At 31.9% G+C, this 17,936-nt stretch overlaps 1 protein-coding gene and 1 long non-coding RNA gene across 2 annotated transcripts; one reads left to right on the forward strand and one right to left on the reverse strand.

The window, feature by feature from the left end:
- Positions 1-1,798: 1,798 nt before the first annotated feature.
- On the reverse strand, positions 1,799-2,230 carry LOC148607665 (uncharacterized). Its single transcript, XR_015915243.1, has 2 exons — positions 2,148-2,230; positions 1,799-1,984 (listed from the first exon to the last, which is right to left on the reverse strand). It is a non-coding gene; the product is annotated as an uncharacterized LOC148607665 (long non-coding RNA).
- Positions 2,231-9,794: 7,564 nt separating this feature from the next.
- LOC148607666 (selenoprotein M-like) lies at positions 9,795-13,850 on the forward strand. Its single transcript, XM_088543554.1, has 4 exons — positions 9,795-9,875; positions 10,218-10,276; positions 11,026-11,104; positions 12,946-13,850. Exons 1-4 carry the CDS (start codon positions 9,795-9,797, stop codon positions 13,171-13,173), a joined length of 447 nt encoding a protein of 148 aa, XP_088399680.1. The 3' UTR covers positions 13,174-13,850.
- The last annotated feature ends 4,086 nt before the right edge of the window (positions 13,851-17,936 follow it).

Below are 17,936 nucleotides of genomic sequence, written 5' to 3' on the forward strand. Positions count from 1 at the left end.
GTGCGTTGGTTTTTCAAATATCTGTCAGTCATTGGTTAAACAAGTGATATGCTGAAGTATCCAACAATTGTTTATTAATTGTTCATAAAATGTGGAAATTATTTGTTATAAAAAAACATACTGTATTCAAAGTCATTTAGAAATTCAAATAGTATGAATTTAAGACAGTTAAACACTCAATTTCTGCATCTTCTAATGAGCTTCAGAAGTCAAAAGAAATGAATACTTGCATCTCTGACAAAAAATATTTAGCATGTAACTGCATGGTAAATCGTTCCATTTTCCATGACTGTGAATTTCAGCGCAATTTTCATTATTTCCAACGTTGTTAGGTTCACCTACAAGAAAATAAAGGTACCAAATATTTACTCTTGTTTTCATTGTCAGTCATCATATTGTCTAAAATACCTAAAGCAAAAATATGGAAAGATAATATAGCGACTTCAGAAAACAAAAGAACATGGTTAAAACGTGAAAACAGGAAATAGTGACGATCCACATTTATAATGTTAAGAACAATACAAAGTATAACATAATGTAAAAACTGTGGATGGAGTTCAAGACATCACACAAAGTATTAAAATATCTGCTATATGTGAGGTTGCTACATAAAATATACAAACACTTGTTTGAAGTAGGGTACCTGAAAAAAATAAGGGTAGCTGAAAATCATATAAATCATATTTTGGTTGATGAATGGAAAGGGAGTAGGGTTCATGGGGGATTTTCTCAGCCCACGCACTATGTATCTTAAAAAGGGGTCCACCAGCGGGCGGGACCCGTCACATTGGACACGAGTTTCATCCGTTTAGCATCATGTTTGGTCATTTGTCAATCCAATAAAACGTGAAATTTATTTAAAAATATCTAAACTATTTGTGAAATATAAACTTGAGATGACGACCACAATACCGGTACTGCTATTCAAAAAGGACAAAGCATATCAACTGTTTTAAAAGCGTGTAATACTTCCAAAATCCAAGTATTAATCATATGCACTTGAACCATTTCACATGTGTATGTTTTGGGCTGTTATGTGACAAAATATAAATATGTTTTCCATAAATTGGTTATTGTTATGTATATAAAGGGCTAGGGATTGTTCTAAAATATGGAACTTTATCAACAATACCCAGTTTTACGTGTAACCGTAAAACCGCTTTTAGATGCGCAGTTAAAAAAAGATGGATAAAGAAAAAAAAAACATTTTATGGAATTTGTTTGAATTGGAACCTCATTTGTAATTGTGTTTTATTTCTATAATGAATAAACAATTATTGTCCTATAAGTGAATTAAATCGTGATATTTAATAGATTTAAGTCATATCAAAATGTGTATATGTGTGGTTTCCTAAATATAATGCACTTCCAAACACAATTGCTTCAATTTTCAACATGTACATATTAATAATACTGATAGAATCGCATTCAACCCTATCTTGTCTGTTAAATAAGAAAAAATATTAGCCCTTCAATGTATGAGATCTCTTCGTCTTTTTTAATATTAATTTGAGAAAGCGATATTATAGTCCACAAGATAATATTTTTGTTTTGACATACCATCGATGAATCTCAAACCAGGCGATTGTCAAGTACATGTTGTGATTAAAACACTCAATGCTATCTTGGGTAATATATGCATGCATACTAGCGAAACCATGTTGATGACTTTATCTTTTCCCAATGAAAATTCTTCGCAATGTTTCAAAAAAGTACAAATATATAAAAAAATAACTACCGGGACTCCAGTCAGAACGATCAACAACAGAGAGATCAGACCATAACCAGTTTCCTTCCATACTCTGGTTGTTCGCTCCAATTCACGTTCTTATCATATTCTTCTTTTGTGTAAAAACAATTGCATTTTCGTTTTCACATCGTTGTTTTGCACCGTCCCAAGTATCTGTAAGAGGGGATCCATGTTCATCTTGTAGAACCTTATAGAGTACACCGTCACGTTCTTCCCACGTCGATAAATCTTCCACTTCAAATTTAAAGAGAACACGATTATTATCAATTAAAAAATAAGACCATAATACAATTGTTTTGTCATACAAATGTCATTACAAAAAGGAATATTTAATGTTAACATGTGCATAAATGTAACAGTTATAGCTGTCTTATTTATGAAAATATGTAAATCATACCTGCTAAAACAAGCATCAGCAACAACAGTAGTGTGATTGCAACATTCCTCATTTCTTAGGTGCAAAAAGACATGTCTGAAAATTCAGAATTAAAATAGACTATTTTTAACAGTTTTTACCATGCAAAGTTTAATCGGTGCTTAAAAAAATCGGATAACTCTATAAAGTCTAAAATCGATGTTCACAGTTTTGTTTACTTTTAAATTGTATATTTCATAACACATTGTCAGACTAAAGTAAAGCCTAAAAGTTTAGATACATAAATTATAAGCTCTATCCAATTCAACGGTACTACAAAAAGAAACAAATAAATTAAGGAATTCGTTAACTTACTACTTACTATAAAAGGGAAAACCTTTAAAAAAAATATCCTTCCAACAAAGTGCATTACTGAACGTCTTTATGCATATCAAAATTTACAAATTATTAAAGATGAATTGAAATTTTGATTTGTTACTATTTTTTATATGTATTTCAACGTTCTAAACTACATTGAAAGATACAATAATAACAATAGGGTAATAGAGACCAAACTAATTTAAGCGATCAACGTTCTACTTACATCATTCGGTACTCTTTACTAATCATTTAACGTCTGAAATACAGTAAAGCCTGCCCAGTCTTCCAAAAAATTAGTCAGATAATAATTCCGATATGTATGTTGGACTTTTAATTGTAGTTGTAAAGGTTCAAACTACATGTATAACGAAAATCATTAAATGTATTGAATTTCATTCAACAGTTTTACATGAAAGATTTAGAGTGATACACACGATATACAAAATAGCATTAAGTGGATTAATGCATATAATGTTTGACTTCCAATTTTAAAAAAATCTTTTTTTACCAACCGATTCATTAATAGAAATGTAAAAATTATATGTAAGGCAGATAATTAGAGTTTGGCCTTTTATTTTCAGTTCAGTCTTTATCCCGTTATATTGAATTTAAGTTTGACTAGTTTGATTGCAATGTCTTGTATTGCTGAAAGACGAAGAAAAAATTTGCAATGGTTTTCAGTCCTAATACTTGCACAAAAAGGGATTTTAAGGTCACCGTAAATGCATATAAATACTCAAAAATTGTAATAAGTGATGAACTATAAAAACCTTAACTTGTTTAAACAGAAAAATCAATATTTTACTATATCCAAAATTGTCTGATGCACTTATTCAAGAAAGTTTTAGCACTTAAATACAAACACCTACAACACTGTGGGATTTCAACATCAAGAAATTATCCAAAAATTATCCAAAGAACTTTTGTCAAATAGGTAGACGTTTGACCAAAATACTGAAACCGGAAATTGTTTTTTTAAACTATGGAGCGCCTGATAAAAAGGGAATCAGGATTCTCCCCAACTGGTACCTGACTAATACAACTCATATCAAAAACAACAATATGAATGAAATATTCAATGCAATTATAATAATAGAATACTTGGGGCATTCAACAAAAGAATAATATCAAAAATCAAAAAAAAAAAAAAAAAAAAAAAAATTAGTCATATCTGGTCCAGACTTTAACACATCATTCAAGGAAATATTCACGAAATTAGCTGATGAGTAAAAGACTCGCCTGATTTGTGATAGCAAATACCAGCACTCTAGATCTTGAACATCCTACAAAGCAGGCGCGGCTTCCACATGTTTCTTGGCAAACAATTTCTACATAAAAGGAAAAAAAAGTGTTCTTTCTCAACAATATTTTTTCATAGGCTGTATTCATACGACTGAAATTGATTCAGTACTTGGACTCTATTTTTCGGTAGTCTTTGAAGAGATTGAAAGGACAATGGTGCAATCCAATTTCCATCTGAAGTCCTAGGAACGTTTTGATCCAAATGTCTAGAAAATATGTTTTTTTCTACAGAAAGCCCTAATCTATTGTCGTCTTTGCTCATCGCAAATATATCACTTTTCCTTTACGTCAAAGTTATTCGGACAGGGTTTGCATATAGACATTTTATCACTCCGCATCGGGTAATTAACACAATCTGGACGATGAAACTGATTCAGGCACGTTTCGCCTACGATAACCCAGCCTAGAGTCATCCTTTGAGCATACGGTGAATTCTTTGTTCGGTGATTAGCTCCAAAACATGATGGGCTTCTGGTAAATCTCGGCCGATTAAAAGTAAGATCAGAATCTGGTCGTAAATCGGCAGTATGATATCTATCAATTCCTGGAGATGAGAATGATATCTTGTTACTTCAGACGACTTCCCTTCTTAGATATTCGTAATATCGCATTCAATCAATGTAGGAAGATGCAGACTTGTGATTCCATCATAAGATTCAATGGCAGACCTCTATGTCATTGTCCATATGACACTGTCGTTCCTGAGAAAGACATTTGCATTCATAAAAGTCACCAGATATATTGAGACCATATATTAAACAAGTCTGAAGATGCTAATGATCTGTTTCTCTGATCGTACAATATATGATAGGTTTTGATAGCATTATCTCGATTGTCAGAGGGGTAAACGTGTACCAGTACAGTTTTTGAACATGATTTCCCATTAAAGTCTGAGAATATATTTTCAAAACTTTATTTAATAGTTCAGAGGGGTGTGCCTTCCCACCATGAGGTGACAGCGGTGGCTCTTTGTCAAAATGTAGTGCACTTGCATGTGTATCGCTTCCACAAAGAACACACGGTGTTCTGCCTTTGCAAGTCTTGCGCCTATGATCCTTAGAACTGCAACAGATTTCATAGTCTCTTAGATATTTTCTACGTTCATGTATAGGTTTTGCCTTAAATTTTCTGCAGTTATTTAGAGTATTGTGCGTTTTATGGATCGGACACCTATTTTCTGTCATTCCTTTCGATGCATTGTATTGAGCCAAATCGGTTTTCTTAGCGCTGACTCCGCTTCGATTGTTTCAAGTGTTCACAAGTTTAGACGGCGGTTTTTCTCTCGAATGTGTGACTAGTGAAGGCGTATTAGCATCTGAAATGAATCCAGGGTAAATCTTGATTCGACTCATTGCCATGTTGAATTCAATAAAATATGAAAACGGCGGAAGTGATACTTCAGGTTTTCGTTTGTGTTTCACGGCCTGGGACGACCACTACTGTTGTATTGGATGTGGTTACTTCTGCACGAGCGGAAGTATGTCAGGAGAATAAATATAGACCGCCAGAAAATATCTGAACTTGGGATCTTCTTTTACGGACTCTATTTCGGCAAGAATGGCACTGAGTTCAAGTAATCGTTTATTGTTCTTGGTTATTATACTCTGAAACTTTTCAATTTTCTGACGTAGCGCACCCTCTATTATTTCCGGACACCCGTATCTTTCGTGCAGGTGTACCTATAATCTCTAGAGTCTCGGTCAGGATTTTAAGGGTTTGACGAACGAATACTGTGTGCACAATATGAAGATTATACTCCCATGTACTTCACTTACGAGCTCGGTCAGGTTTGCCATTGAAAGGAGTTAATCTACACAGAAGTAAGTCCTCCTTCAACAAGAAATATGTCAAATATGAAGTCAGATAGTATTGATGAACGTTGTCCAATTTTGTTTGTTTATCAGGATTAAAAGGCATTGCATCAGAATTCCATGTTTAAATTTTATCTTGCATAGGCGGTTCTACAAGGATCTGTTTGTGTTACTTTTGATATTTGAGATTGCGCTTCGGCAAGAATCTGCTGTCTGGAACTTGATATTTGCAGTTGTGGTTCGACAAGGTGATGCGAAAAGTCATAACTTCTTCCATCTGGTAACTGACTCAAATATTATTGTATCTTTGTCACAGGATGAATTTTGTCACATTTACCAACTTTCTCTTGCTTGAGATCGGGCAGCTGCAATCTGTTTTCTGCTGAGATAAAAGTTCTAAGTCAGATTAGATTTTAACTTGTTGAAGTTAATGCATTACTTATTTCTTGCTATCGACAAGGTCTGCTTTTCTGCTAACATGGTACTCTGTTAATGAAGTTCCACTTCTCTGAGAGCATATTATATAGAAATTTGTTTGGGATAAAAGAAGTGGATGAGTTAATCTAAATCTTTATTTGTATAACATTTTCTGACCGCCTCATAGTTTGGACAAACCGAATCGTAATGTATAGAGAGTTCTTTCTTTTTTTTAGCAATATCTTGTCATCTGATTTCACGTTACTTTTCTGAGTAGAATCCAAGATATTCCATGATTGACTAAGTTGTCCCTAATGGTAGTGTCTCTTGTTCATTACATTTCTTGTCCCTTCGATGTGTGTGTACGGAGACGCTTGTCGGTTTCAGAATCTGCCGTCTTGAAGTGCAGTAGTCGTAGTGCTAATTCACTGCTCAGTCCTTATGCCGGATGAATGACTTTCAGGTTAACCAATTAAATTGCAATGTCTTGTATTGCCAAAAGATGAGCATCTTTCCAACATAAATATATTGGCAGTAAAAGCAGGTAACTTCTACAAAATTCAGAATAAATACACACTAAGTACTGCTTGAACAAATTACAAAAAGGTATTTCAAACATATAATCAATAGGACAACATTGCAAAACATCGTACACCAATTATGACAGTAAGTGTTTGCTGTACTTTAATAAAGTTACTCGAAAATGAGGGGAGGGGTGAATCAGATACGAATATAAAAAAAAACGTTTGGAACATGTTCCAGTCAAGTACTTACACAAAATGGATTTCAATGTCACCTAAAATGCACATATTTACTCAAAAATTACAAAAATGATGAAATACGAAAACCTCTGTTTATAAAGAAAAAAATAAATGTTTGACTATATCGAAAATTATCTGAAGCACTTATTCAAGAAAGTAAGTAAGTTTTAACCCTCAAATACACAAACTTACAGCACTGTGGGCTTTCAACATCAAGAATTATCCAAAAATTATCCAAAGAATTTTTGCACGAAGGTACACGTTTGACCAAAATATTGAAACTGGAAATTGCATTTTATACTATGAAGCGCCTGACAAAAAAGGAATCAGGACATTTTCTCTTTTTTTTTAATATATATGTTACATGTAGGACTTTTTGTTGCTCATGTTTCTTTAGGACACCGTGTACCAAACAAATCTTGCTTTTAAGTCTTTGGGTGGGAAGGCTCTTTTAGAATTAGAAGCGAAGGTTTCTAACATTTAATATGCCTATAACAAAACTGTTTATTTACAATTATGAAATAATGACAAAATATCGTAATACGTAAAACTACAATAAATAAACAGATATTATATTTGAAATTAGCAAGCACTTGAATTAACTTATCATGAGGCTGGACCTAATCACTTTCGAACAATGTCTTGAATGCAAAAATGTGAATTCGAAAATCATTAATTTACATATTTTTAACCTTATTTAATCGAGAAATATTTAGATTAAATAAATGGACCTAAAGGAATTAGAAACGAAGATTTCTAATATTTAATATGTCGATACCAAGAATGTTGACACGGATTGTTTTTATGTCAAACCCATGGATATATCTTGAGGTTCTTTTGTAAGAGAGATGTCTATTGTAGACTGGAGTTAATCATTACCTTTCCTTAAGGATACCTTCAACATATGTTTGAAGAGACGATGCTCAAAACAGTAAAATGCTGACATGGACAACGACAAAACAAGGTGACCATGGCTCATATCAACTTTACCAAATGTTAAACACTAAACTAATTTATAAATTGATTTATAATAATGGTTTTATATAGACTTTCCATTGGTCAACAGTTGAAATACTAGAAATAATGTCTTAGAATGAGTGACTGGAAAAAAAATGGCACATTTCCAACCTCACAAATAAGTGCAAATTTGAAAAGAGAAAGAGTTTCTGCAACTGTATAGAACAAGATATACACCTTAGCAATGGAGACATCTTTAATATTGCTGCATGTCTATATAGTACTTTGTCATTTGAAGTTAAATCATAAAGTTATGTGAATTAAATTTGTTTGGGATTTGACTTTGGTTTTGGTTTAATAAGTATATGAGAAAAGCTGGGTGTATTTTCTTGAATCTCCTGTAGATTTAGTTACGACTTGAGACAACATTCAAATTGTACATATCGTTATGATACAGACATGTTTTAGAGCATCGTTTGTAAATAAATATTGGATACGGTGGTCCGGTTTTGAAGGAATGAATCCTAAGATTTAAGTTTAGAATCATTCCATTCCCAAACCTATGACAGATCTTAAATCATTATGAGAGATATTTACCTAGAACCAACAAATTATCTTACAGCTGTTTCTGCAATTTAACTGCACTTATATAGAAATATGTACTGTTAACCAACTAAACAACGAAAGGAAATGCATTTTGCTTTATAAATTATAAAATTAAAAATCAAAATCAAAAGGTCTGTAAAGACATATGGATATTTTATGTAATACGATTGATTAACTTTCATTGATATCATTCAAATGTTATCGGATATTTAACAATTTAGCACTTTGCATCATTATATCAATTTCAATTAATTGATATATATTTAAACAAGACAGTTGTAATCGATGTAAATAATTGCAAAAAAAAAAAAAAAACAAATGTAATAGTCCATGGACCACTTTTGGAAACAAACACTGACATCTGTGGAAATAATGGGGCTATGATTTTTTAACGATTACTTAAATATGTCTACTTTCATAATTCAGATATTTGCTATTTCCAAATTACTACAAATTATAAAATTTCCAGAGAATGAGGGTCACCGATAATATAGTCTACGATTAAACCTTTACCGGTGCTTAATTTTTAATAGGTTAGATATTTTAATTTAGTAAGACCTATCTATTCTTTTTATTTTTATTTTTTTTTGTTTTTAGGGGGTCAAGTAGAGGTTTATCCCTTCAACTTCCACAATACATTTTCCCTATTATTAATTAGGACTCATGGTAAGGCGGAATCACTGGTAAATAGTTGTAGTAAATTCTATAATATTGTTGGAAATTATAAAAATCTAAAATTCACAGCAGTTGTATACTTTGATGCTTTGAATTGATATTTTTCATACATTCTCGTTATATTTAAATTATAATAAAAACATGTGGTTTCGCTAATTCTACAGGAGGTTGAAATATCACTTAAGGTATATGTGGCCCATTGGCTATAAGTATTGTTCATATGATCGTTTGATATCATATTTGGATATGTCTAATATAATAAGTATCTGATTGAAAACAAACATTCCCTGATATAGTTAATAAGTCACTACAGTTATTTTATATTTTGGTATAAGATAAATAGTTAAAATCAATTCACTAGAACGTAAGGGAATTTAACAAAAGACTATAGATTTTTGAGATTAAATACTTCATACAACGAACGACATCTGTTGCAATTTGTATTGACCAAACATATTGTGGAAACGTAAAATTGACTAAGGAAAATCTAATAAAGATGAAGTTGAATATTTTGATTGGATTTCTTATTCTATTCCAGATGGTGGAATCCAGAGATACTAAAATATATAAAGGAATTATTACGGTAAGATTTAAAACATTTTAATTTAATTGCTGCGTTGGAAACAGCTAGATGGTGTGTGTACTTAAGACGATTTAGATTGCAACTCTTCAGGCAATTCGACGCTTTGGCACTTATATTACAAGTTCATCGACGTTTCCACTATATAAGATTTGTGTGATGAAATGTCTGCCTACCTACTCTAATAGTAAATATCAGAATGACTAACAGAATAAAATACAGGTTAAAGGAAACTAAACAACCAATGAAAATTGAAGACATAATAGCCAATATAAAAAAGGTAGTATAGAACTAAATTTGAATGAGGAAGTTTCGCAATCACCGCAATTAATCATTTTACAAAACATTAGAATTATGATTTTCTGTGATTCAGTCATATCGCAAAAAAAAGTTTTCTTTAAATAAAAACTGGAAAGAACTTATGGAATCCACGAATTTCAAATTAAAATGTTCCACATCAGGACTTATAAAGCAATAAAAGAAAGAACATATAAATAAGGAGTAAATAGAGGTAAACATTATCATTTTAGAAGTGGTCGATCGACATACGACCATTTTGTAGATAAGTAACGTCATGATTTAAAATGACCCCTTTGTTTAATTTCAGATAAGCTATAAATGAGCCTTCAAGAAGAAATACGAGCATGTCAACCGCTGGTTTAACAGAGAGGGCTTGTATTAGTATCCTTATTTAAATATGACTACACTACATTAAAAAAATAATTGACATTCAAATAAAAACATGACAACATGATCAATATTCATAAACTGAGTAGTCAAGATATGAAGAACAAGTAATGATAATTGCAATATTAAAAAATAATAACTCCTAAAAAGTAAACAATCAAACGTTCATAGTAACCCACCGAAAACGAGAGCAATAAAAAGCAGTTGAAGACAGGGACACAACAATGTGGTCATCCATTTGCATGCACTGTAGCCTGAATATCTGGAAATACCAGATTGCACATATATCCGTGCTTAAGATATATATTTTGTACTATGAACATGCTGTTTCTTAAAATTCCTTACCAAAACAACTCTATTTTGTAAAATGAAAGGCAGATGATAAAACTATGAAAATAAGCGAGAATATACACCAATAAAAACTGGTAATTGCTATTGTTGTTCTATTCAGTATGTGCACCAAGAAATATAAATATCATCGGAAGAACCCAAAAGTAGATAATCCAGACCTCGTATTTTACGTGTTTTCAACTTTGTAAGTGCAACTCTGTATAATCCACTCTAGTAAATTTTGTTAAAATTGTACAAGATAGTGTGGCATCATATGTACATGTAGGAGAAAAATATAGTTATACCTATTGTTGAAGACAAATGATCACTTAATATTTGATGGTATCTATTGTATAGACATTTGATTTAAAGATTTGAAATTTTGAACATTGTATTCCTTAACTTTGTATCAGTATTCCACAACTAAATGTTACCGAAGCAAAAGAAATTCCTGAATTAATTTTGTACAATAAGGATAATGAAGTTTTATTTGTAAGTTTGGACACTTTTTGTAACTTTTAATCTAATTTGTCTTTCGTTCCTTGTCGAACCTATAGTAGATTTTAATCTCTCTCTTTTCTTGGATAAATAAAATTGCTGCCGTTGCTTTTTCTATCAGATCTTTGAGACCAGAAACTTAAATTTTAAGCGCCTTTCTAGCGCTCATTCAGTGTTTCTAATAAGCACAAAACTTACGATTGTTTTAACAAATGATTTCCACTTGTATGGACTTTTGGTATTACTACGAAGTACAGTCTAGTTAAAATCAGACCTTGGAGTTTTTAATTTTTTTTCTGTTCTACAAGAAACAAATATAAATTGGAGGGGCTAATTTTGATCAGACTGTACTTCGTATTTTTATAGTTGAATCCCATGGAACCATTGGTTCAACGCTTGTGCCTTTTAAAAATCGTGATACCCTTTACCTTATGTACTTGTTATGCGCATGTTGATAAAAATTATCTAATTTAAACAACTGTAAGACTCGACATTTCTGACCAATAAAGAAGTTTAGATTTTACAATGTAGTAACAAAAAGCTACTATTTGTAGTTGGTGAAAATTATAATTGAAGTGACCTTCAATTTATCATCATCGTCATCATCATCATCATCATCATCATCAATATTCAAGGAATAAAATACCAGGCCTGCATGTGGTTTGAATGTTATATTGTAGTCGTTGCAATGCGGTCTATCAACAGTTAATCTGTAACGTGTTTATTTTTCAAATTGGCAAGCAAAAAATTAATTGTCACTCTTCCTAGTTATAAGTAGGTAGATAATTCACCTGCCTGATGTTTACATGGACAAGTTGAAAGGAAAGTGCAACTGATGTATCGTTTATTATTTGTGATAAAAAAACACTTAGAGTCTCTGTGACAGATGTTATAGTATAAAAGAAAGTTTTGCTGCTGGTAAATAAAATGTGAAAATAACTAGGAAGGTTTCGTAAAACAAGATGGTTAAATACCAATCCTTTTAATATTCAGGTAATGACAATGACAGAGGCGATAAAAAGCGCAGAAAATCCAAACGAACAAATGGTGTTTTCTCAAACAACATGCGGTATAAGTTCACATGACTATAGTCCTTTCAGTATGCATGTCTGCATTTCTGAGGAAACCATGATATATATTCCAATAAACCAAATCAAGAACGACAACTCTTGAAAGTACGAATTTTGTACACCATCTGCCTATTTTTACCATGGAAGTGCAACAACCGAATGACAACTAATACAAGTCATTAGATCTACAACTGCTTATGAATTTTACTTTGGGTTTTTGGCCTGCATGACTCACACATTATTACTTCCACTGGTATTGAAAACACATTATCTGCTGTTAAAATTCATAAAACAAAACTGGAGTATTTGTGAAAAAAAAAAACGAGTTTAACAACTCTCTAAACACAACAGTGATGGATGCGTACAGTATGATACATCACATGTACCATTCTCAAGTAGAATCGATGGATTCACTAAACCTCCCCCCTTAATTGTCCCTTTAATATTCCAGTAAATAATGCAGCACTATTCAAAATGCATATCAACAACAATATTCAAAATATATCTTGTAAAAACATCCATTCTAACAGGATGTACATGAAGCAACCAGAAAGACGGTTGTTTTAGCAATAAATTTCGTTGAAACCACATACTGAACCTAAAATTGACACCAAAGAAAAAAAATATAAAACAGGATATTTCTGTTTAGCAAGCCATCCTTCTAAGAGTATCAATTCAAACTAAGTTGCTACACGTCTGCTTATTTTTAGGAACATATCAACAGCATTTCACAAGCAAAAATGTACTATGTTTCTTTCTTTTCAGACAATTCCTTTGGATAAAATGTCATATGAAACTATCGATGCTTTGATAAAAGACCTTGGGTTTTATAGACAGTCACGGTTTGGCGAAGAACTTCCGAAAGATTACAAAGACGGTCCAAACCCTCCAGAAAGTGGCATCACCATTGATGATCTTTTGTCGGGATACAATGTTTGTGAAAAATATGGTGTAAACTCTGATCTAACATCGGAGTATTTGTGTGGAAAATAAAATACTTTATCCCCTCCCTCAAAGTATGTAAAAAGAAAATAATGCTCTCATAATGATGTTTTGGATTTATGTAATACTGACTTCAGGCAATATACACAAGACAAATTCAATAGTTTCAAAAACATTTATAAGATTATAACCGTCATACTTCAATGATTTAGTTGTAGACGTTATTCCGATATGCTAATACCACAAAAACCATATCATTTACAATGCAGAAAAAAAACAAATGCTTGATAACATAATTTCATTTTCATTAAAATTGAAAATATCTGTCTCTATCAATCTTGTTATAAATTCAGACAAAAATGACTTTATATTTCATGTGAAAATAACATTTACAAAAAAGTTTGCTTGTCAACCACTTAAATATACTTAAATGTATTTCTGCTTAATAAAGCGTGAATAAGAACATTTTGTATCATAAAATGTCACAATTTCTCTTCTTCTGATAAAGCTATGCCTTTAATCTCTGAATGGTTTTTACACAACGCTGTATATAAAACGGTTAATATCAATAGTTTGAATCGTGTCGGTCGATGACCCAAGCCCATTTAAATGACGTGTTTGTCTGAAACATTATAAATGTAGAAAAACACTGATGTATTGATGTCCCTTGGCATCGTTTTAGATATCATTTTGTCATTTTACTGATAATAAATGCATTTCATTATTTAGCTTTTGGTTATCAATTATCTTAGTGTGGTAATTTTAATAATCAGGCAAAATGTAGAAATTTCGATGTGTGACTGTGAAAAAAAACCACCAGCCTATCAATATGTGTTCATTCAAAGAAGTCTTCTCTATTTGAAATGTCCATTATTTCTATTTGATCTCTGCATTATTAGAGATTAAAAAAAATATTTTTCATTAGAATGGTCGGAGAGTGAGATTTATGACTGAGTTATCTGTCTGTGAGGTGCTCATCTAGAATGTATTTCAATGAATCTATGTACATCCATGCTCAGCTCGGAAAGGTTTTACTAATATTTCAATATTTAATGCTTTAAAATAAGGTTGGGTTGCTGATCTCTTTAGAATGCGTGGTTTCTAAATTGATTTAGAAATCCTCGACGGGCGACGGAGTTTCCGTGATTTATATCTTAAATAAAAACTGTGTTTGCAGATATTTTCTCTCCGTAATTTCCATCAATGTCATTAAATGACGAAGTTAATGATACAATGCCTGTTAATTTCTTATCTCTGAAAACGTATAAAAAGCAGATCATATTCGAAAGTAAATTGGTGGTCCAGGATAGAAAACTGGGGGTTTAATATATCATGAACAGCCATTAATATGATAGATAAAGTGCACATTTATTAAGACGAATCAGGCATGCCTTTTATTATAATAGTTCAATTTTACACTTTCCCTCGTAACATTATATTCCCTGGGATACTTTCAATGTATCTGAGAAATAGCCCCTACACTTTGTGTTGTTTCATGTTGGTGAAAAAAGATCTAAAGACCTCTTAAAATGTCTGCTTTTTCTTATCAGTTTTACTTTGTATCTCAACAGTTCAAGAAGTATCTCTCTTCGACTCTTTTATTAGCCTACCTCTACCGAAGATCAGTATGAATTATTTTCATCACTTTGCGTACGTCGTCGTCGTGTGACGTTAGTTTTATATCACGAATCTTCTCTTCTGATGGCGCTCATTATTTATAACAAGTTTCGGTCACCAGCAAACGTATCAGGCACATAAATCAGAATGGTCAATATCGCATGGCGTAGATAAACACATTAGGGTCTAAGGTTTATAAAAACCTCTTATTCGAGTTATTGCCCTTGACAGTTTTGCGATTTTCTAGCTTATGGTTAAAATAGGTATTTAAAAGAAACTTTTTTCACAATTAACAAATTCCTATAAGAAAAGGATGGTTTGAATGCAAGTAGAATTGCAACTTTTTATATGACTTATTGCTTTTGAAAAGACCATTTTGGTCAGGTGAACATATTAGGCTCTCCAAAACCTCAAGTTTTTTCTAGGCAGATTTCTAAGATTTCTAGGTTTTGTGTAAACGACAAAATGTAAACATTAAAATGATTTCCAACAAATGCTTTGCTAACCACAACTACTATTGAGTCTATCTGTCAAAAATGAAAGAATATTTCATACAAATAAGTTGTCAAACAAAACGTCATGGAAACATCTTTGGCGTATTTATACAAAATACAAAGATTTATAACTAGGCACTATATCTGGGATAATTCTGAACAATAAAAGGTGTTGTTATCAAGTGCCTGACTCTTTTCTTTTTTAAGACTTATATGTTTGTGTAATTAGCATGATTTATCATTAGATGATAACACGATGAATATATTTAGATATATTTTAAGAAAACAAAACAGGAATATGCCTTAGACTTAAACAAAGTGGGTATTAGATAACGTATGTTAAGTAAACTCATATGCCTCTCAAAACCGGGCATTACCACTGATGATGATTGGGGTTTTTTACGGTCTTGACTATCCTTACGGATCTCGCACGACCGCCCCTTATGAGGATTCTGTTAGTAATGCCGGTTAGTAGTAGAAGGTGGCAGAGCCCAGCCTTCGGGATACCTCACCGAAGAACACTGTCAGAGTATGTCATACTAGCGGCTGGGCTGCTGTGTTGATGCTCTGGCGTACTCCCAGATCCCACGTGTGTCCGAGAGCGTTTCCCCACTCTAACTGTTTGGGAGTACGTCAACGTGTAGAATGGGCATTACCACTTTTACTGCAGATTAATCACTCAAAATAAACAATTAAACACCTTAGATCAAAAGAAAGAAATTAAATTGATGCGTAATTAAAACAGATCCACAACTTATGATTGTAGAGAACTAAAAGTTCATCAGGTAAGCACACATATTGTTGTATAATTCATGCACGAACACATGTGTCAGTGACACGTGTTACCTGATAAAAAAGCTATAATTTACATGTCTGTGATCTCACCATCAGACAGTTACCTTGTCTCAGGTAAACAGATCATCTTACCTTTTGACATCCAGATATGTCTTATTTAGAATAAAGACGGAATATGTACTTCATTTTTCTGTCTGTTTAAAGGAAATACTTACAGCTGTTGTATTGAATGATGTAAAATAATATGATCTTTGATTATTGCAATATGATTTTGTAAACGTCGGCTTTAACTTGTAAATCAACAAATAATGTCAAAGTGAAAGATGTCGTAGCACAAGAAACAAAAAGAAGATAAAGGTGACAGAAACACCGGACTATAAACAAAATCAAACAGAACACTCACCGAATTCATAAATAAATAACACGTATACAAATATATATTTCCAAAAACAAACTTAAAAACATGGTATTTCTATTCTTTGATATATTCTTAACTAGCTTTCAGTAAATGTGAGCGTTGGTTAATTGTTATCTAATTTTTTTCTATATGGTGTATGTTTAGATATTCTATGAAGAGAAATGTATATATCATGGAAGTGAATTTAATTGTTTTTGTTCCAGCTCATTTTCGTCCTAACATTATATTGGGATGGTAAAGGCCTTATAAAACCTGTTTAACTCTACTGCTGACATGTACATAGTCAGTACATAGTCAGTAGATGCTGTTCATTGGTGTCTTTTTGTCGTTATTTGGCTTTTAATTTGTTACTACTCTGATAACATGAATTTTGTGGCTTTTGTTACTTTTCACCGTATTCATTATTTTTCTATTACTCGATAAATACTGTAAACGCTATTGATATATCAGATTGATAAATTACATAATCTACATGAAATAAGATACATACCGATTGCATGCACTTTAAAAAAAACATTAGTTATTTTTTACAACTATAATTTTCCATCAATATCAAATTATTTCGACACGTGCATAATATTAGTAATCAATAGCAGGTACAATGTAATATGCAACAACACTAAAGCAATCTTTTGGACAAAGGTTAATGTACTGATATATAATATACTTATATAATATACGATTTCTATTTAGTTTTTTTTGCTTAGATATAATTGCCGATCTATAAAATGGCATGTGGACCCGTAGGAAATTACATTGACCGCATACTTTTCAAATTAAGCACATGCCGTCATAATGTGCATGTTTTCTTTTGTCTTCCACACGAATGATCTAGAGTAAAATATATATAAAAAAGTATAATATAGCAAAAGGTTAATGCTATTACGGGACAAATGGCAATATATGGACCACTTGGTCGCTCCAAAAAATTCAATGAACTTCTGCTTCGCTTCGATCGATATATTTTTTTGGTGACCAACCGATCTATATATTGCCATATGACCCACAGCATCATGAATTACTTGCTCTAAATATTATACCACTAAACATGGTATAGCTGCGAATATATACGCACTATATTACTTCGAAGTACATATGTGACACTCTAAACCGGGTACATTTGCATACCCTTACTTCGAAATAAATAAAAAATCATCCTTGTAATTGGCTTACTCCTATATGGTAGAAAAAAACTCTTCATAGGAATTGTTAAAAGGAGCATTTAATTAATTGAAGATTTAATTCTATGTAAAACAGTTTAAAATTAGAAACAAAAAATTACCAAAAAAAAAAAAAAAAATTGTTTCAAGGTTAATTTTTCAAAAAAAAAAAAAAAAAATCGTCATACTACTTCGACCAACTGCGACTGCTAAAGAACATTTGAAGTAGAGAAAGGAAAACCAAATATATTTATTGATATCTAATAAAGTTGTCGTAGAAGTGTGTAGACAAGATGAAACACCGCTGAAAAAAATATTTCGTAAAATTTA

Source organism: Perna viridis, chromosome 9 (assembly GCF_037379345.1).
Source record: "Perna viridis isolate PV_CMFRI_1.1 ecotype Kerala chromosome 9, ASM3737934v1, whole genome shotgun sequence".
Classification (NCBI taxonomy): Eukaryota; Metazoa; Mollusca; class Bivalvia; order Mytilida; family Mytilidae; genus Perna; species Perna viridis.